At 37.6% G+C, this 22,219-nt stretch overlaps 1 protein-coding gene and 1 long non-coding RNA gene across 4 annotated transcripts in view; one reads left to right on the top strand and one right to left on the bottom strand.

The window, feature by feature from the left end:
- nfic (nuclear factor I/C) overlaps window positions 1-1,962 on the bottom strand; it is a 200,365-nt gene extending 198,403 nt beyond the window's left edge. The window contains exon 1 of one of the 2 annotated variants that reach the window (XM_022670218.2): window positions 1,264-1,962. In XM_022670218.2, the coding sequence (XP_022525939.2) occupies window positions 1,264-1,293 (30 nt within the window). In that variant the 5' untranslated portion in view covers window positions 1,294-1,962. The remainder of the gene's footprint in view (window positions 1-1,263) is intronic. The other variant, XM_022670219.2, reaches the window with a different exon arrangement.
- A 4,337-nt stretch (window positions 1,963-6,299) lies between these two features.
- LOC111192612 (uncharacterized) lies at window positions 6,300-21,763 on the top strand. 2 transcript variants are annotated; one of them, XR_002650029.2, is made up of 4 exons: window positions 6,300-6,505; window positions 7,868-7,984; window positions 13,946-14,095; window positions 20,701-21,763. It is a non-coding gene; the product is annotated as an uncharacterized LOC111192612 (long non-coding RNA). The 2 variants fall into 2 exon arrangements; XR_002650028.2 differs by lacking the exon at window positions 6,300-6,505 and having other exon boundaries at window positions 7,243-7,984.
- The last annotated feature ends 456 nt before the right edge of the window (window positions 21,764-22,219 follow it).

Here is a 22,219-nt window from a genome sequence, read left to right as displayed (position 1 = left end):
TACAATTAAAAAGAGGCTTGTTTGCATGATCCCAGGCTGTTTATACTTAAATATATAGTTTACAACCTTAAACAACATACAACAGCATACCTTCCACTGTCAGCACAATGAGACGGTAATTCAGTAAAGCTGTGAATGTATGAAATATTATAATATTATATAACATATTACAGGTGTTTTACAGTTACAGTACAATTATTCTAGTCATAATACAAGTGTTTTAAAGTTATAGAACAGTAATATTATAGTTATAATAAAGTTATGCCACAGTTGCACTATAGTTATAATACAGTTATAGTATACTTGTTATAGGAAATATATATATATATATATATATATATTATAGTTACATCACAGTTACATTGCAGTTATAGTAAAGTTAAAGCACAGCTAAAATACAATTTAACTGGTTATGGGACAGTTACTTTATTGTTTTTTTATAGTTAAAGTGCAGCTATATTACAGTTATATTTTAGTTATAGCACAGTAATAGAGTGCTATAACTATACAGTTACAGTTGTTATCCCACAGTAAAATTACAGTTATACTGGTTATATGACATTTATAATAAAGTTATAGCACTGTTATACTAAAGTTTTTTTTGTTTTTATTACAGTTATACTACAGTTATATTAATGTAATTATGTAGCTTTTCTACAATTATATTATAGTGAGATTATATTATAGTAACAGTTATATTATAGTTATAGTGCAGTTGTATTGTCGCTATAGTAAAGTTACAGTATAGTTATTGTATAGTTATAGTATAGTTATACTACAGTTACAATATAGTTACAGTACAGTTTTAATAAAGTTATACTACAGTTATAGTACAGTTATATTAAAGTTTAGAACAGTTATAGTAAAGTAATAGTACAGTTATGTTATAGTTATACTACAGATATAGTACAGTTATATTAAAGTTATTGTATAGTTATAGTACAGTTATATTAGAGTTACAGTATAGTTATATTATAGTTATAGTACAGTTATATTAAAGTTATTGTATAGTTATAGTACAGTTATATTAGAGTTACAGTATAGTTATATTATAGTTATAGTACAGTTATATTAAAGTTATAGTACAGTTATAGAGGAGTACAGCAGTTCAGCTCAGGACTCTGTGGCTCGTCTCCAGCTCAGCTTCTGCACTTTTCCTAGCCCGCCCTTTTCTTCTGCACTAAAGCTCCCAGCACTGCCTCTGTGTGACCAGTAAACAAACAAACAAACAAACAAATAAACAAACAAAGCCGAGCTGTTTACCTGAGTCAGGCAGAGAGGAGAATACATCATTTTTGCGAAAAATAACGGAGCGAGTCTCGAAGAGCAGAGAGTGAGCGATCAGTCAGTGGAGCATTCTTCACAGTTAATCACCACCACCATCATCATCATCATCACCACCTTCATCTTCATCATCATCATCATCATCACCATCATCCTCCTCCTCCTCCTCCTCTTCCTCCTCTCCAGCAGAAAGGTTCCAGCAGCTTCAGGACACCCCCTCACTCTCTCTCTCTCCCCGTGTGTGTGTCTCTCTCTCTCCTCTTCTGTATCTCTCTCTCTCTCTCTCTCTCTCTCTCTCTCTCTCTCTCTCTCTCTCTCTCACACACTCTCTCACTTCCACTCGGCGCGAGCGGTGAGAAAAACGACGGGAAAGAAGTGAGCGCGTGCAGGCGGGACGAAGAGCAGCGGGGGCGCGCACAAAGCGCGCACTTCCATTTAGGAAATGGAGGGAGGAGGAGGAGGAGGAGGAGAAGAAATGAAGAAGAGGGAGGAATGAAATGACGTGATAGCCCGTCCCAACAAAAAAAAACGGCGCGCGCAAGAAGTTAAGGAAGCAGGAACTCTCGCTTCATCCGCGCTCCCGTGCGCGTTCACGCAGCCGCCCCGTCCCCCGTCTGCGCACCGCTGTAGTCCGGTTTCAAACACGCGCCCAAGTGCAGCACTACAGCGCCGCGCGCTCCTCTCTCTCTCTCTCTCTCTCTCTCTATCCCTCCCTCTCTCTATTTCTCTCTCTCTCCCACCCTCTCTCTATTTCTCTCTCTCTCTCTCCCTCCCTCTCTCTATTTCTCTCTCTCCCTCTGTGCTGACATACACCGAGCGCCGGACGTTGCGTCACCCACAGCGCCCATTCAGGCCAAATTATATCAGCCACGAGCAACATTAACTCTTACACTCTCACCCTCCCACTGTACTGAATTAACCCTTACTATCCCACAGTACTGAATTAACTCACACCCTTCCACAATACTGAATTAACCCTCACTTTCCCCACAGTACTGAATTAACTCTCACCCTCCCAAAGCACTGAATTAACTCTCACCCTCCAACTCTACTGAATTAACTGTCATCCTCCCACTGTACTGAATTAACCCTCACAGTACTGAATTAGCTCTTACACTTTCACCCTCCCACTGTACTGAATTAACTCTTACAATCTCACTCTCCCACTGAATTAATTCTCAGTACTGAATTAGCTCTCAAACAGGCAGTGCTGCAGTGACACTTACAGTACAGAATCAACTCTCTTAATGCTAAATGTACCTGCATTGCTGCATGCTGCAATGCTAAACCAACTCACAAAATGCAGAATTTACTTTAACAATGCTGAATCAACTTACCATTCTGAAATAACTCACAATAATGAATTAACACTTACAATGCTGAAGTAACTCTCAGTGTTGAGTTGACTCTTACATAGGACCGCAGCAACTCTTACAGTAGTGGATTAATGGGCCAGTGCTGAATTAACTCTCTACATTAGACTAACTCTCATAATGTTTGCAGTGGTGCATTAATGCTTAAAACAAACCCATACAATATTCTGACAGAGTTGCATTCTTTGTTTTTCTCTAGTGTAACAATGTTGACTTAGCAGTTACAGTGCTGAATTAGTAACTTTCAAAATGTGTAGTGTTGCATTATTGTTCAGTGTTGCATTAACTCATCTGGTACTAAATTAACTCTCCCGTTAACTGTTTAAGTATTGCATTAACCCTGTTGCATTATTTTGTACAGTTTTGGATTGTCTATTCCATTGTCGCATTAACTTATACGGTGTTGCATTATTTCTTACAGTGCTGCATTATTTCTTGCACTGTTGTTTTATATTTTAGTGTCAAATATTGTTGCAAAATTTCTTGGACTGTTGCATTATTTATTAGTGGTGCATTATCTCTTACAGTGTTGCATTATCTCTATTACAGCATTGCTTTAACGCTTATAGTGTTGTATCATTTCTACCACTGTTGCTTTATATTTTACAGTTTTGCATTAACTCCTACAGTGCTTTTCAACTCTTTAAGTGTTTTTTATTATAGAGTAACATGAACACTTACAGAGATGATTTAACTCTTCACAGTGCTTAATTAAACAAAATATGGGCTTAAAACTTTGCTGCATTAACATGTTACATTTTGGGGGTTACTTTAACAGCACTGCATTAATTCTTTTATTGGCTACTCATCTTTTATAGTAATGAATATTACACAATATGACACAATCTTACAATTAACTATTGAGGTCAAATTGAATGGCTGCTCTGGGGTTAAAATGACATTAAATTAATAATTGGTGCATTGATGTGTGATCAACCTCACAGGGAAATATGTCTTCTATGAACACTACAGTGTTGCACTAATTAATAAAGATATTAATGATAATTAATTCCTGCCTATAACCTGCCTATAAACCATAGTCTATAGTTTTAGATTAAATCAGGCAGTGCTGATTTAGCATCCATAGCGTTGATGAACTAACTAAGCCCCAAATTAACATCTACAATCATAAATCAACTCAGTGCTTATTTGCCAGTAATGGACTGGCGCCCTGTGCTGGGTGTACCCCGACTTGCACCCTATGCAATTTATACATGAACCTCAGCATAATAAATGACCAAAGTGTTCATTTGTATCCACGCTGGACTTTTATAAACACTGTAGGCGGTGATTCAACACGAACAAAACCACAATGAGTTTACATATCAACCAGACGTCCTCCAACAACACCAGTGCAGAAAGTTCTCCAACTTTTGTAGGCTGCTTGGCAACAAAGGCTCCAGCTAAAGGCCCAGAAAAGACGGCAATGGAGTTTTAATTTGAGTAATCTGTTTCTGAATCCATGTTCAGATTCAAAGTGGAACTTTTCTGAGTTCACGCGGGGGGAAATATGGCCCAGCAGCTTATATGAGGTAACAAAGTAGAAAAACACCTGCTCAGCAGTCAGAGCTAATACTTCATTTAAATTTATACCCGTACACTACAGTGCAGACTGTGCTGCCTCTTTTACCCCAGTACTCAAACGTTATGAAGGATTAGGGTTATTTGGACTTTTATAGCTTGCGAGGAACTGAAAAGCCTTCTGTTTGCATGTAAATAAAACAAAATGGATAAAGTGAAAAATGAAACGCAGACAGTTTCAATGAGAGCCCATAAAAGCCATGAGTTATTGATATTTTTTAGAACGGTATTTGATGACATGATCACAAACTTTTTTTTCTTGCAATCTCAAAATAGCCAGATGATATGTCCCAAAGACAAATGTTTTTACAAAATTACAAAAACTTCCTTTTGTTTGTGATCTCAGCTTAGGATAAGTACATTTGTGGAGATAACAACGTTTATATATTTTATATATTTATCTATTTGCATTCTCATGAAAAATAAACTGTGATCACAAAAAAAAACTTTGGTAGCCTTGGCTTTTGCTAGATCTTTCATGAAAAATCATGAAAACAAAACAAATTTTTATCCTATGTACTGTATAAGTCATATATACATATATAGTATAATTAACTTTTGACCTTTAAAGTCTTCAGTATGCCAGCCCCCCATAGATCTACAGGTCATATAATATAACATAATATAATATAATATAATATATTTTGTATACACAGTATAGTTAGACAATACAACTCCATAAGGTTTCCACTTCCACTTTAGGTTTCCTAAATGTATTCCATCCAAGACCTGCCAAAGAGGCCCGTTAGGCCTAAATTAGCTTTGGAAATGTAGCAAAAACATATATAGAATAAACACCAAACATTTCTAGACTGACTGATAAATTACATTCAGAAAAACATTTCTTTACTAAAGCAGTCGTTTAAAAGTAATGAAACAGTTTTCAGAACTATCATATGTTAAATAAAACTTATTCCAATACTTTTTTTGTGTTTTTAGTTAGTCAATTTAAAACACTAACAAATATTGTTTTATTAAGATAACGTGTGTTTTGTCAATAAATATATGTATAAAAGAAAAAAACACCTGAAAACATTTGAAATAAGGCTGGAAAATCATTTGCATTTTTTGTGTTTTTGTCTTTTTTCACTGAAACATTTTTTTAAGTAATGCCGTCCTTTTTAAAAATGTCTTAAACATAATTAATAAGGTGAAAAATAAAACTAGACAGTTTCTATAGAACTCTAGAAACTAATGTGATCTAATTGTTTAATTAGGCCTACAGTAGGTTTGCAACATCCAAAAAATTACGCTAATAAAAACTACCAAAAATAAACTAAACACCCAACAACTCTTGGCTGACTAAATGCATTTGAGGAATAGTGGCAATTTGTATGTATTATATTTTTTATCCATGTTTGGTGCAGAAAAATATATTAGCCTAATAATTTGGTCCATAATTATGGCACTAATCTGTGAATCTATGAAATCTATGAAAAAACACCAAATATTTATTAGTTTACTACAAACATTTGTTTTCTTTTCTTTTTTAACTCAAACATTTCTTCAGCCTGTGCAGTCCTTTTCAAACAACTTTCAGCGTCATTATGTTTAAACATAAAAACAGCACAATATACATCTAAAAATAATAAAAATGCGGATTATTATTAGGGGTTTAATAAATACAACCCACTCACAGCTTTTAGAAATGAATTGAAAACCACGAAGAGGAAGACAGACACTTCCTGAATAAACACACTTTCAGAATGTCATAGCTCATTTTAAGAAGATTTTAAAGAGTTTAAAGTCTTTAAAACGCCTAAAGCTGCTTTAAAAGCGACTGTCAGCGAAATAAAGTGTTTAGAAATGCAGCAGACCGGCTGTGGAAGTGAGTCGCCGGGCAGGAGTTTGGCACTTGCCCGCCGTCCTGCTTCTTAATGTCGGTGTAGAATTGATTAGTTTAGCCGGTGCTGTTTTGCTAAGGTAAACTATACTTTTTAAAGTGTTTCTACATAATTTAGACCGTTTAGGTTAGTTACTGTCTGTCAGACATTAAAATCATGTGAAATAGGAGTGTGAGACAGTGTGTGTGTGTGAGAGAGAGAGTGTGTACATGAACTTGAGCTTGAGAAGCTCCGCAGCTAGCCGTGCTTCGGGCTGCGGGAGCTACCGCGGTGTGGCAGAGGCTGCTCCCCGGCGAGGGTGCGCCTCTGTCGGCGTGGTGGTACAAATTCATGCCGGCGAGCCTGCGGCCATATTTCTGCTGGAGCTGAAGCTTAACACATGCGTTATAAGTTATAATTCTCACCTTTTTAACAGCATATACGGTATGTATGTGTATTTTTGTGTTTTTTGAAAGGGTTGTCAATTTGTTTGTTTATTTGTTTGTTTCTTTGCTTGTTTATTTGCTTGTGTTTGTTCCTCGCGCTTAACTTTCACTGCGGGACACTCTTACCACTGCATTAAGCCTATAACGTTAGCTGGCTTGCGTGACTTAAACGAGCAAAATTTCGTGACAGTACGTCGTTTAGCTTGATTTTTTGCGTGCATACACGTGCAGAGACGCATATAAATACATATATACAAACACACAGTGCATAAACACTCAGTGCATAAAGAAACAGAGCATTAACATAGTGCATACTCCTCCTAATTATTGCGGCTTATCATTAAGGTGCGTGCTGGAAGGCGCACGAAATAAATGATGGATAAATGAAATTGATTTGTTAAACGTACCATTTCCAAGCCAAACTTCCAAGCCAGCACTCCCTCCTCCCTCCTCCTCCTCTGCCTCCTCCTCCTCCTGCTGCTGCTGCTTCTCGCCTCCTTCTCCTCCTCCTCTAAAAGTTGTAGCTTGCAGGCAGGCTTTCTGTGTTTCTGTTATTTTGGCAGCAGCAGCTCTGCAGTTCTGTTAGTTCATCGCCTGGTCATCTCTGGCTGCTGCTGCTTTGCTGCTGCTACTGTGTTGTTTCTGCTCTGGCTGCTGCTGCTGTTGTTGTTGTTGTTTGTTTGTTTATTGCTCCTCCATATGCATATGCATGCTCCTTTTGCTGGGAAGCAATCCTTTAAAATAATCCACTCTGGTGGTACACGCTAGTTCTGTCTGGTCCAGTCTTGGTTGGATGCACGAGCACACCAATCCAACAAACCAACAAATCAGCAAATCAGCCAATAAACCACCCCCCACACACATACACACATATGCACACACATACACACGCGCACGCACTACCTCCCACGCCCCCCAAACAGCACCCCTCTCCTTCTCCTTGGGACAAGTGACCAAAAAGCCCATGCAGAATGCAGAAATGTCCCAGGCGAGGCAATCCAATCCCAGCAGAGAGATGAGATGCCCCCCTCACGCGCAGCTACAGAGGGCAGGATGCATGCAGCTTTGAGCGCTGGCTGGCACTTAGCTATAGCAGGAACTGTTGGTGCACAGCGGTGCCATTAGGGGTCGTTTAGGAGGGGAGACAGGAGACAGGACAGCAGGGGGGTGCTCTGGCTGGCTCGCGCAGCCGGCTGTGCTCGTCCCTCTCTCGGGCTATTATTACAAGGCTGGACGTCCGGGCTCATGGCTCGTGCAGCAGCACTGGGGCTGTGTGCTCAGCAGAACCGTCTCCGCGTCTTCTGCATTTTTGTTTGTAGATCTCTCTCTCTCTCTCTTTATTATATTTCTCTCTCTACAGTCTATTAAACGCATGGATGACAGCAGCAGCCGCACGAGAGCCAGACTTTAGATCTAACAGCAGCGACGGAGAGGAGAAGAGAAGAGAAGGAGGGATGAAATGAAAACAACAGCGGAGGTGGCTGTCTGGTGTTTGTGTGTGTGTGTGTGTGTGTGTGCGCGCGCGCCCGCGCGTGCGTCTAATAGCTCTGCGTTTTATGGCGCAGTCATTTTTTGATGATACATTTTTCTTTTTTTCCCTTTTTCTTTTTAACTTCTTTTACTCCATCCCAACCCAACTTGGACCTCATTTGCATATGCACATTTTGCATCTAAATGTAATGCAGTGCTTTACACCTGTAGAGAAGTAGGAGTATCTATAGGTAGTTATATAGGTAGACACTCACTTTATGTTTATTTTGGGGTTATTGTAATTATTTAAATTACAGGTAGACACTCACTGACCACTGACTTTGTTGCATATTGTAGCTCTACGTTGTGAGATCCCAAATGTACATATACATATAATACACTTCTGTTTCATTTGTTTTATATTTTTTCACATAATAGAACTACAACTGATTTATTATCCTGCAACAAGATGAAAGAGAGATACCTGTCATACCTGTTTATTAAATAATTTATTTCTTCCTCTGCCTGAAGCTTAGAAATCTCTCAGCAGTTTATTTACTTTTAAAAAAATGTGGCAGATAATGATTTGGCTACACACATATTCTTTTTATAATAAAATATTTTGCTCTATTTATTATAACTTTTATTTCTAATAGAGCTTATTAGTTGGTTGTTTGATTCTGACAAGACATCCAAATGGATTCTTTAACACTTAAATATCTACTCTGCTGTTGGGTAAAAACATTTTGAGTCACTGTATCTTATTAAAGAAGGTGTTTAACTTAACCCAACCCAACCAATCAGCAGACATACATTACATATATGCTGTGTCTTTCCATAGCATGACTTTTCAGTTTTCACTCCACATACTGTGATTAATTATTTATCCAGTAATCATGATGTTGTGTATACTAACATATCAAACATCTATATTATTTTATATAATAAACCTTAACTTACCCTTTATTAAGGAGCCTTATTTTTTTAATATCCCATTGGTTGTCCATTGATAAGGACATTAAAATGTTAAAGATTTCTAATGCTGGTGTAAAAACAGTTTATGATCGTTTATTATTTAAACTAATGAAAGCTTTCTGCCTGTATTTCATCCGCCTTACAAATACAAGTCTCTGCAGAACTTGGCTGGGCTTTCACTTGGAAACCTGTATGAAAGCTGCTTTTATGATTTATGGCGTATTTTTTATGCTATACCTCCATATGTCTGACTGCTTGGGTAAGTTGTAAATGATTGTAATGACTGCAGTTAACATAGTTAGAGCTAACAGCGCTGACTCTGTTCCAGAGGGGGCAGGCAGCAGCTTCACCTGCGGTATTTACACTGGCCACCTGCAGCTGCAGTTCATGAGCCATTAGGGAGTGTAATCAGGGGAAACCGGCCTGCAGTTCACCAGAATAAACACCCAGCTCTGGGACGATCCTTATTCCTCCTTATTTACAGCTCTATCCCATCTACAGATCAGATTAAATAAACATATTTCTGAGGTTAATATTCTGAAATTAGCTAAAATAAGCTTCTGAGATCTTTATGATCTGATTTCAGGAAAACTAAAACACCAGCAATCTTCATCAGGTTTATAACACACCTGTATTTATTTAACCAGTTAAACTAGTGACTCCCAGTCCTACCAGTGTTTTCTCTGCTATACAGAACAATTTGAAATGAAATGCAAAATTTTCTGATGATCAGTAATGATTTGGAGAGACATGTCATCTGCTGGTATTGATCCACTGTGTTTTATTATTAAGTCTAAAGTCAGTGCAGTTTTGTTTTCCCACAAAATCTTACAGAACTTCATGCTTCCCTCTGCTACTGACAACTTTTATGGAGATGCAGATTTCATTTTCCAGCAGGAATTGGCACTCTGCTTACACTTCCAAAAATACCAATTGATCCTATATAATATTTACATTTTCTGAGATACTGATTTTTGGGGTTGTCATTGGCTGTAAGTCATAATAATCATCAACAATAAAATAAATAAACCCTTAAAATAGATCACTCTGTGTTTAATACATCTATACAATATATGAATTTCACATTTTAGACTGAATTACTGAAATAGTAAAAAAAAAGGTAACTTTTTAATGATATTCTTTTTTTTTTTTGAGATGCACTAGTATATGAGTGTATGAGTATGTGTGTGCTTGTGGATTGCTGGTCTTCATTATGAAGCCACAGCACTGTGAATGTGGCTGAAAGGCTGAGAGCTGATCAGAGAAATGAAGAGCAGAGTGTGTCAGCACCATTAATGAGACAACAAAATACTGCTGAGCACACGTGTTACTGTTTTTCAGATTTATTACAAATCGTTTAAACTTTCATCGGGTTACAGAACTCTCAATTAGAAATGAAAATATAAGGTTCATTATCAGAATACTGTGTCCTTTTCCCAGCTTTTTCACTGTTTGTGTATTAATCAGAGTCATTATATGGATAACAATATTTTACCACAACAGCATGGACAGCTCAAGCCTTTCCTCGTATAAGTGTGCCAACAATGCGAAAATGCGAGTAAATGTATTTATAAACAAATAAAACAAATAATAAACCCAATACAGAAACAGAAACTGGGTATACATAAAAACACAGGCAACCTGAACTAACATAAAAAAACGTACAAAAACTGACATTGAACCCAAGTAACTATATATATATATATATATATATATATATATATATATACAGGGGCGTAGCAGCAAATTCTGGGCCCTGTACATTCTTAATGTCAGTGGGCCCCTATCCGTGCCAACACACAAGGAACATGGATTTTCATGGGCCCCTCTTCCTACTCGGGCCCTGGGTAGTCAGGTCCACTTTTCCCCCCACTACCACGCCTATGTATATATATATATATATATATATATATATATATATATATATACACACACACAAGTAACAGGAAACACCCGGGGACAGGTAACAAGGAGGTGGAGCTACAAATGAACACAGGTGAAAACACTTAAGACGGAGAAATGGAGGAAAACACAGAGACAGACAGGAGAGACACAGAACAGAATGAGAACATGACAATATGAGAAATATTAAGTGAAATAAGTGAATAAATTAATATTATTAATTGCTGATCATGCAGCAAGTGTCTTCAGGGAGGGGATAGCTAAATTAAATTTTGTTTAAATTTTAAGAAAACATACTTTTTAAAAACAAAATGTATTATTAACCACTTAAAAGAATGATCAGGCTGGCAGATTTGCAAACATGGCTAAAACCCTTCATCATAAAAGAGAATACTGTAAAAAAAAAAAAAAAAAGTACTAAAATTTCTTCTTTATAGTGAAAGCTAACAGTACTCTATTTGTGTAATTGTGTAATATGTGTTTGTTCCGTGTAAATCTTTAGAATCTGCATTATTTCCAGAGGGTACTGGATGAAACCTAGAAATATTTTTAACATCTTAAATCACCAAAACAACATTTCAGCACGACCTTTGACCTCACACCACACAAGCCAGAGCTACTCATTTGTCACCAGATGCAAACTGAGGTTTCCCAAAACGGGAAGAATTAAAGCAGAAGGATGATGTGATTTCTGACATGTATGGTTTCAGACTATATAAAAATAAGCCATCCAGTCTGAGCAGAACGTACTGAAAACAGCCCCGCTCCGCACGGCCTGTCCAGCAGCCGCCACAGTCTGCGGCCGCCCGGCTGCGTCCAAAAACATGACTCACAAATCAAGAATAGGCACAGGAATACGACACTCCTGTCAGTTTAAGTTTCGGCCGTTTAGCCATGAAATTAAACTCAATTCAGAACGATTAGTGAGAGTAGAGAGGAGGCCCCACACTGCAAACACACAGCACACGCTGAGTCATTTATAGCTCTATATATGTATATATATAAATATAAGCTCTTCTGCATTACACTGAGTTTAAACACATCTGAAGAGAAGGCTCAGTTTGGATTTGCCATCAGCAGCTGATCCAGTGGCCTGAACTGATCCTGCACAGTGTCAGTAAGTTTCCACACAGCTCTGAGCTGCTGGTGACTCTCGCTGGTGGTTACACACCCTCTACTGGTAACACCCCAGTGCTTCAACTGAGTCAAATTCAGGCTCCATACTGAATAAGCTTTTACAGCTAAGGATGCACCATAGTATAAGGCATACTATCAATGAACACCTATTTTCTGAACATTTTATTTTCATACATAAGGTGCACTGGATTATAAGGCGCATTTTAAGAGACACTAAAAGGAACTTCTAATGCAGCAGGTCTCACCACTGGGTGGTGATTATGGTGGGGGTAGGTAACTTAGCTAACTAAGTTAAGTAAAGCTAAGATAAGTAAACAAAACTGTAAAAAAAAAAAAAAAAAAAGTCAAACAAACCGTGGATGTTAATTTACACATATTTCTCTCCTGAAAACTGTTTATTTGGGTGAGTAAAGTGCTTTTATTTATTTACAGTAAGCTTAGATTCCAGAATTAAAGCACTAAGGCTGGAGTATTAGCATTAGCATTAGCGGCTAACCGCTCTAGCAGTGCTAGCCGGAGTTAGCAGCAGGCTACAGGCTGATAATACTCACCTTTGAACAGGGAGATAGCGAGCGTGATTAACATTTAATGCTAATGCTAGTCCAGCAGTGCTAACCGGGGTTAGAAGCTGGCTACAGGCTGATAATGCTCAACTCTGAACGGGGAAACAGCGTTTAGCGGCTAATGCTAATACTACTCCAGCCCTGGTGCGATGACTATGCCGAAAATTGATATATAAAGTTAGTCTCTATATTAACTCAATTTAGATACGAATGTGATTATATGTTGCACGATTTCTTACATCATGAGTACAGAGTTAACGGTAAGTTAAACATTTCACTCATGGCCATTCCAAGCAGATAGCTAGCATTAGCTATTTATCTGTTTATTTCCAGTCTTCACTCATTTCACTTGACACCAGTGAGGGCAGCTAAACTAATATTATTATATTATTGGGATCTATAACCTAATAGCACCAATTCTAGGATGTGTATTTTCAGAGCATTGGGACCTTTTTTCAATATTACATACTTACCTTGAGCTAACATAGCTAGCGGTGCATAAATCTAGCTAGCTAACTGCAGAACAAGTTATAGAAAATCCACATGAGCTGCTTTATAACGTTGCTTGCACTGGCAGTAGTTATTGAACTTTTCTTGCACTTGCCCATTTAGGTACTGTGTCCTTAGCTTGGCAACCCAAGTGAGCTTGGGGTCTGTGGAGGGGTAGGCTGGGGAGACAACTCTGTCCGGTGTGACAGTTTTGCTAACTTGGCTGGATTTTCTCAATCAGCTTTATGAGGTAGAGTCACCTGAAATTCAGGCTTTCAGTTAACAGCTGTGCTGAACTCGTCAAGAGTTAATTACTTGAATTTCTTGTCTCTTAATGTGTTTGAGAGCATCAGTTCAAAAGTTGTGAAGAGGTAGAGTGGGTATATAGTGAATAGCTTAATACATAAAAATCCATATAATGGCAAGAACCTCTTAACCAAGTAAAAAAAAAAATACTTATATATAAGAAATTAAGGTAAATAAAAGTATCCTTAAGTGCAGTCAGCTCATCTCCAGAGAGCTTAAGTAGTCCTTGTAATTGCTTTCAGGTGCCACCAATTAAGACCAACACCAGCTAACCTCCATTGGTCCAAACTACAGGACAAACCATTCCATCCATCCAGGTCTAAGTCTAAATACATGTAGTTTTAATGTAAAAACAATGTTTGAAATAAAAATAGAAAGAATAACTGATTTTTTTTATATATTTGATATATGCTTATTTGTAGGAAGGGCTCATAATAAGGAATATTGGCTCTTTAATGCAGAGAGGTAAATAAAAAATAATCTTTTATAGTTTTAATGCTGGGGATGTTTTTTTTTTCTTTTTACAGTAATGATGAGTTTGCAGTGAACTGTGTGTGTGTGTGTGTGTGTGTGTGTGTGTGTCTGTGTTTGTGCAGGATGAATCAGCATTCCTGCAGTTTAGCCTGAGGGTGGGCCCCAGTCAGAGCCCAGCTCAGCACTACACACAGGGTCTCCAGAGGTGGGCTTCAGGTCTGAGTCCCGGGTGTCCAGCAGGTTGTTTATGCCAGAAGCTACAGGAAGATACAGTAAGTGTCTGATTCACTGCAGTCAGTTTAACTTTATAATAAAGTTGAATTCATCTGTGATTCTCAGTTCAGATAAAGTGCCACACTGAAAGTGTTACCTATTTTTCAAGTGGTTTTTTTTTTAAGTATTGTCAATACTGACACTGTTAGTCTGTCGGATCAGGACCCATTTTTCAGTCTGAACCCACACCAAACATCCCTGATTCCACTGATCACATGACTCTATTGCGTTCTGACTCTGAGTTACTAATTGGTTCCACCTGTCCTCCCTAGTATATATACTCCTTTGTTTGCTCAGTTCTTTGCTGAGTATTGAATCAAGTTTTCCTAGCTCTTGTACAACGTGTTCTGGTGTTTTTGACTATTTGTTACTAACCCTTTTTTGTATTTCTGTTTTTCATCTTTTGCCTTGCCCATCTATTGATTACCTGTTGCTGACTGTTTTTTTTACTCCTCTTTTGCCTTCTTCTTTGTTTTGCTGGACTGATCGATTGTGATCCTGCTTTGCCTGACTTTTTTTTTGTTATTGACCTTGCCTGTCCCTCACAACTCTTGTAAGCCTGGTAATTTATAACTTTTAATTTGTGTAAATTTTAAAGTGTGCTTATTTTCATCCAGCTCAGTCAGCTTGAAGTCACATGTTGCAGTAAATAAAATTATAACGTGCTCTTATAGCCTACAACACAGTGGAAAGGCAGTCAACTATTTATATAAAAATATAATATAAAATAAAAAATATAACTTAATATACCTAAAGGAATGTAACCCTGGTGGGCAAGACTACACACTGAAGATAAGTGTGGTTTGGGGGCATTACCTTATTTAGTGTATCGGCTTTTTTAGGTATTTTAGGAAATTTTACTCAAATCGTGGTCTAAAATCTACTCAAATATAGCTATAGGTGCACAGCTGCACCAAGAGATGTGTGAGTACGAGAGACAAATTCAAATTTTACTGTTCACATTTATGTTGCATGTGCTTGGATCAGATACATATCTGAATTAGGACCACATATGGAAGTGACTCAAATCTGATTTGAAAAAAAGAAAAAAAAAAACGGATTTGGCACGTTCACACAGCCATGAAAAAAATCTGATTTGAGCCACATTAAGCAAAAAAAAAACTTTTTTAGTCACTTCTGCCTGGTAATGTGAACGTAGCCTTAGAGAATAAACTCAAAGCATCACAACACAGTTCTAACTAAAGACGTAATATAGACTAAATCGGGAGTATTATAGAGCTGGACTATTTCTTGAGCACGGCCTCTGGCCTGACAGAGGAATCCCTCCACATTCATAAAGTCCTTCAGTCAGCAGCCCTCCCTCAGCATCTCATCGCCCACTATTTGCATAATGCCAAAGTTTAATTTATCATGATCCAAACCCCCTCCGGGACAGAACTAATAGCTATTAGAAAATGATTACTCTGCAGTAATTTGGCAGTGATTATGCTGTAATAAGCTAATGTACCTGCTCCTCCTAACAGCAGGCCCAAGGACTCTTATTAGACGCAGATAAGTTAGCGCACGTCACGCCGTATTGACCGTATTCATGAAGCTCGAATCAAAGCAGTTAGCGCCGCAAAGAGAAGCGAGAGGCTAATTAAGTCGTCTCGAAATTACGAAATTACTGTATTTCCTCTAGAGATGAACACACTGGAGGGGTTCAAAAGGGGGTTAAACCTGCTGATCAAATGCAAAAAGGGCAAACATGACAGTGTGTGAGTGAAATCACTGCTTCAGATGTGTAAAAACGAGTGTAAATATACAAATTTAACAAAATTACAGCCAAAAGATAAAAAAGACCAGAACCATGATTGTTATTTAGTAAACCAGATTTCCTCAAAATAGGCAGCTTTATATAGAGAGACAGAGTCACCTTAAATTCAGGCATTCAGTTAACAGCTGTGCTGAACTTGTTTAAAGAGTTAATTACTTGAATTTCTTTTCTCTTAATGTGTTTGAGAGCATCACTTGTAAAGTTGTGAAGAAGTAGTTGTTATACAGTGAATAGCTCTATTTCAGTAATGTTCTAATTCATATTATGGCAAGAACTACTCAACTAAGTAAAGAAAATAAAATGACTTTAAGAAATAAAGGTCAATCAATCAATCATTTCAAGAATGTTGAAAGTATCCTCAAGTGCAGTCAAAAAGACCATCAAAAACATTCTGATGAAACTGGCTCTTATCAGGACCGCCCCAGGAAAGGAAGAGCAAGAGTTACCTATTTCACTTTAGTTCACTGTAATTGCTTAATGTTAGCAATTCTCATGCAAAACTGAACAAAAAAGGTTATTATATATATATATATATATATATATATATATATATATATATATATATATATATATATATATATATATATATATATATATATACGGTGCTGGTCAACGAATTAGAATAATTTGAAATAGTGCAATCATGAAATTCTTTGAATGCATTTTTTGTGCAGAAAGCAAATCAGGTGTTCACCGCACCTGTCCTACTCGTTAGACTAATCACAGAACTCGTTACCTGGAAAAAAATTGCTCAGCTGAGCTTTCCAAAAGGCCCATTTAGGCCATTTAACTGTGACACTGTTGTTTTATTGAATTAGAATAATGGAGAAACCGTTTCATTGAATTAGAATAATTTTTATTATAATTACAATCATCACTTTCTCAGTATTTTGTGGCTGCCCCCTTGGCTTGTATGACTGCCTGAAGTCTCCGCGGCATCGATTTGACCAGCTTGTCGCAAGTTTCCGCACTCACAGCTTCCCAGGCAGTGGCGATGTTCTGCTTCAGTTAGTCCAGCATAGTAGGCTTTCTGTCGCGAACAAACAGCACCGTATATGAAGTTTGTTGCTTTACTACTGTTAGTACTGTTTAGTACAGTACGTTTTGCTTTAAACATGGAATATTTTTGGTGTGCATTATTATAAATCTTTGCTGTCCAATAAAAAAAAAAACAAGTATCTCCAAAACAGCAACTTTACTGGAGAGAAAAAAAAAACCTTCTTGGAAACTTTCAATGAAAGTCAATGTAAAAAATAGTTTCTTTTTATTTATTATTATATTTGTGCGTTCATCAAGAAATTTTGGCATTGTGTAAGGGGCAGTTTGTCGGTTCAAATTATAATTATAGTAAACTATTTGAGTAAACTAAAAATCAACAAATATGAAGATACTTGTTTTATTTCATTGGACAGTGATGATATGAAAGGCCATCTTTTTCTTTAATTGATTAAAATCATTTCTATTATTTTTTTATAATGTACTGAAGTCCTCACATCCTTAGTGATGTTGCTCTTACAATTCACATGTTATCAAGACAAAAATAATCCAAAAATATTCTGGAATAGACATTATGGGCGGTTTTATTTTACATAACATTTAATCACAGCAACAGTTCAGATATTATTAAACTCCCATCCAATCAGTTATGATCCAAACTCTCCAATCAAGCTCAGATCCTGTCGTCACTGTCCAATGAAAAACAAGTATCTCCATTTTTTGTCTTTTTTTAGTTGATTACATAATTTGAACACACAAACTGTACCTTAGACTGTGTCAACATTTTGAATTGGACCAACATAAGTCCTCCAGAATTACCTGTAATTAACTCGTTTTACACTGACTTCCATTGAAATTTAAGAAGGTTGCTGTTTTGGAGATACATGTTTTTCATTGGACAGCTGCTATGTGCACTGTTGCTGCAGGGCTGAAAGGGCTGAAAATCACAGAGCCTAGAGGGGTGAAATGGATGGCGCTGGCACCCTCTAGTGTTATAAAGAAAATCTCACATCACTTAATCCTGTTTCTATATACAGTAGAATGTAGTTCTGGAGTTCACATTAACATTAACATTTTCTTTTAGCGATTTAATTTACTATAACCAGCTATAAAACAGTGTAAACAGTGTAAGTCATGGTAAAAGCTTACTGTAAGTAACTGAGTGAGTGGGTCACACTGGTTCCAGAGCCCACCTGAAATCACTGCATAGATCAGGAATACCCCTGGACAGAGTGCCAGTCCATTACAGGGTACCCAACACACTCATTTACTCACACTTAGTGTGCAATTTAGCATCGCCCATTTACATGCCATATGTTTTTAGGCACAGCATCACAGATGCTCATTAGTGTTATGCAAAGGGGAGGTTAGGTTACTCTCTTTACTGGAATTCTCGAAACTATGACAAAAAACGCGAGAACTAAAAAAATAATAATACTTAAAATAAAAAAATATATAGAATATCATTGAAAAGTTACTTTATTTCAGTAATTCAGTTCAAAATGTGATATTTGTTTAAATATTTATTTTAATGTTGATGATACAATGAAATATAAACACAAAAATCTGTGTCTCAGACAGTAAGAATATTATATAAAAACCAATTGGTACTTTCTGCAGTGCTGGAAAATGAAATCCGCATTTGTATAAAAGTTGTCAGCAGAAGGAAGCATGAAGTGCTGTAAGAAAACTCTGACTTTGGACTTGATAATAAAACACAGTGGATCAACACTAGCAGATGACATGTCTCTCCAAACCATCACTGATCATCAGTAAATTTTACATTTCATTTGGAAATTAAGGAACCAGAGTCTGGATGAAGAGTGGAGAGACACACAGTCCAAGCTGTTTGAGGTCTAGTGTGAAGTTTCCACCAATCAGTGAAGGTTTTGGTGTGAGTCATGTCAGCGTACAGTGTCGTGATGACCAGCTACAAACAGTATGGCTCATCTTTTCTGGCAGCAAGCCTCTTCATCACCCCTGAACACCATCCACATCCAGCTGTGAGCACTCTGCATTAAGTTGCTGCACAGCATTCTGCCTGAATTACAGCGCAGAGCCGCTAAGAACACGCTTACAAGACTAAGAAATTAAAGCAGATGATCTGAAGAATGAAAGAGAGTCTAAATCGCGTGCAGATCCCCGCAGGCCTCTGCTCCAGTCCCCGAACCCTCACAGATGGGGTCAGGATTAATGGGGATGATTTGGAGGGAAATTTAAAACAGAATGCTCTCCTTTTTAAGCGAAGGGTAATCCTGAGGATAAGAGATTGCCTTTTCAGTGCTGCTGAACCACAGTTAATTAGAGCACAGCGGCGTTCGGATCTATTTGGCAGGAAAAGATTTGGAAATGCATTTATGTGGTAGAAAGAGTTAAGTGTCCCAAGTAAAAAAATGGACAAAAGACTACACTGTTAGTTTTATACTGTCTACTCCTCCCTTAAACTCTTTCAAATTTACTCAAACTTCTTTAATATTCCATTCCACCTTAAAAAGTGTATTAAAATTATTTAGCTACTTCCAATGCCAAGTTGAATTTTTAAGTTTCTGTTCCACCTTAAATCATGCAATATTGATGCACGCTATATTCATGCAAAGACGCCAGTTCCACCATAAAATCATTTTAGCCACTATAATCATTCAAGCAAGTTAGTTCCACCTTAAATGCTCCCACTATTTTCACACAGCCACATAAACTAATTACACATAAAACAGTAAAGCAGAGGTGATTGGACTAAACTGCTGCACCAATTAAGGTGGCACAGCTGCAAATTGGCATATTTTTCTTCTATTTACATTTAACCGTGTAACATTTAACCCCATCACATTTAATCATTTCATATTGAACCCCATCACATTTAACCCTGTAACATTTAACCCCATCAAATTCAACCCTGTTACATTTAACCTCATCACATTCAAACCTGTAACATTTAACCCCTTCACATTCAACCCTGTCATATTTAACCCTTTCACATTCCACCCTGGAACATTTACCCCCAACATATTTAAACCTGTAACATTTAACCCCACCATATTTAAACCTGTAACATTTAACCCCGTCACATTCAACCCTGTCATATTTAACCCTTTCGCATTCCACTCTGGAACATTTAACCCCAACATATTTAACACTGTTACATTTAACCCCATCACTCTCAAACCTGTAACATTTAACCCCATCACATTTAACCCCACCACATTAAAACCTGTCACATTTACCCTCATCACATCCAAACCTGTAACATTTACCCTCATCACATCCAAATCTCTTACATTTAACCCCACCACATTTAACCCCATCACACTGAATCTCATCACATCCAACCCTGTAGCGTTTAACCCCATCATATTCAAACCTGTCACATTTAACCCCATCACATTCAAACCTGTCACATTTAACCCCATCACATTCAAACCTGTCACATTTAACTCCATCACATTCAAACCTGTCATATTTAACCCCATCATTTTCAAACCTGTAACATTTAGCCCCAGCACATTTAACCCCATTACATTTAACCATGTCACATTTAACCCCATCACATCCAAACCTGTAACATTAAACCTCATCACATCCAAACCTGTAACTCATCAAATTCAACCCTGTCAAATTGAACCTTTTGATCTTTTAATATTATGACAACATTGTAACACAAAATTAACCCTGTAACATTTTGAAATGTGAAAGGGTTAAGTTTGTGTTACAATGTTGTCATAATATTAAAATATCACCCATTCTTAGGATTGTCATATTTTTGTTACAAATTCACGTAATGTTTTTAAACACATCGCTCATTTTTGCTGACGCTGCCCTTTTTCTGTCCCTCAGGTTAAGGCCGACTCAGCCTGCATCTGTGAAGACCTTTACTGACTATTTTATGTCTGTCTGTCTGTCTGTCTGTCTTTCTCTTGTTCTCTTTTAATTTTAGCTTGGCTGCTCTTAACGCTTCTGGGAATGATTCATGTCAGTTTCCAGACGGCTGAAGTCACGGTCCTGGAACCACAACCTCAGGGCTGACCCTGGGCCTCCTCCTGCTGCTGGAAGGCCGGGTGGGGAGGGGCGGGGCCGTACGGCTCTGATGACACACTTCCCTGCCCTTTGCGTCCACCGCTGGCTTTTAACAGCCTCTGACTGTAAAAACACACTACGCAGCCCGTAACTCCACATTCACGGCATAGTGATGCAAGCAGGACCACGTGTGTGTACGTGTCCCTTGTTGTGTGTGTGTGTGTGTGCTGCGTCATGGCGGTGGAGCAGTGAGGCACGGAAAGTGCTGGCTGCTGCTGCTGTTTTTAGCACGACTCAAACGTTCTGAAAGCCAGCAGCTCTTTTTAAAGCCCAAATCAGGAATGACTGTAACTCACAGGCCAGTGTTTCGCTCTCCAGTAATTCAGCACTTTCCAATAACAGCAGAATTGATTGTTTAGCCAAACATTTACCCATAGTGTGCTCTTAACCCAAGTGGGCTTGTACTGACCATGCCCCGTGAAATCAAGCCTGATATACAGCTCTGAAACAAATAAGAGACCACTTAAATATGATGAGTTTCTTTGTTTTTACCAAATTAAAAATCTATGCAATATAATCAAGAGGAAGATGGATGATCACAAGCCATCAAACCGAACTGATCTGCTTGCATATTTGCACCAGGATTTGCCATAAAGTTATCCAAAAGCAGTGTGTAAGACTGGTGGAGGAGAACATGATGCCAAGATGCATGAAAACTGTGATTAAAAACCAGGTTTATTCCACCAAATATTGATTTCTGAACTGTTAAAACTTTATGAATATGAACTTGTTTTCTTTGCATTATTTGAGGTTTGAAAGCTCTGCATCTCTTTTGTTATTTCAGCCATTTCTCATTTTCTGCAAATAAATGCTCTAAATGACAATAAATTTATTTGCAATTTGGAAGAAATGTTGTCCATAGTTTATGGAATAAAACCAGAGCAGTACAGTAATCTTCTGATATAATTGTACATCTCACCCACTGGGAAAATACAAAAAAGTTAATTCAACTTAGTTTAGTACATTTTTTTACTTCTGCATCTCAGTTAATGCACAATATACATTGAGGTGAGAGTCATCCCACCTCTCCTGTGACTCACAGAATTCTCCTGCATATTGATAGTAGCTTCCTGACACCCATAAATCAGATACAGTATCCTTGAAAATGGCCTTGCTCTAACTCACTAATAATAAATCACATCCCCTTATCATGAGCACGTCTCTCAGGAACCAGGTTTTGGCTTATCATCCACATTTGCCTCTCTGTTGGTTGGAACTGTTTCAGAAATGCACATTTTGAATACATTACAGTATTTTATTTTTTTATAGCTTTTATTTC

The sequence above is a fragment of the Astyanax mexicanus genome, chromosome 12, assembly GCF_023375975.1.
Source record: "Astyanax mexicanus isolate ESR-SI-001 chromosome 12, AstMex3_surface, whole genome shotgun sequence".
NCBI classification, from domain to species: domain Eukaryota; kingdom Metazoa; phylum Chordata; class Actinopteri; order Characiformes; family Acestrorhamphidae; genus Astyanax; species Astyanax mexicanus.
This window is presented reverse-complemented; position numbering and strand designations above follow the sequence as displayed.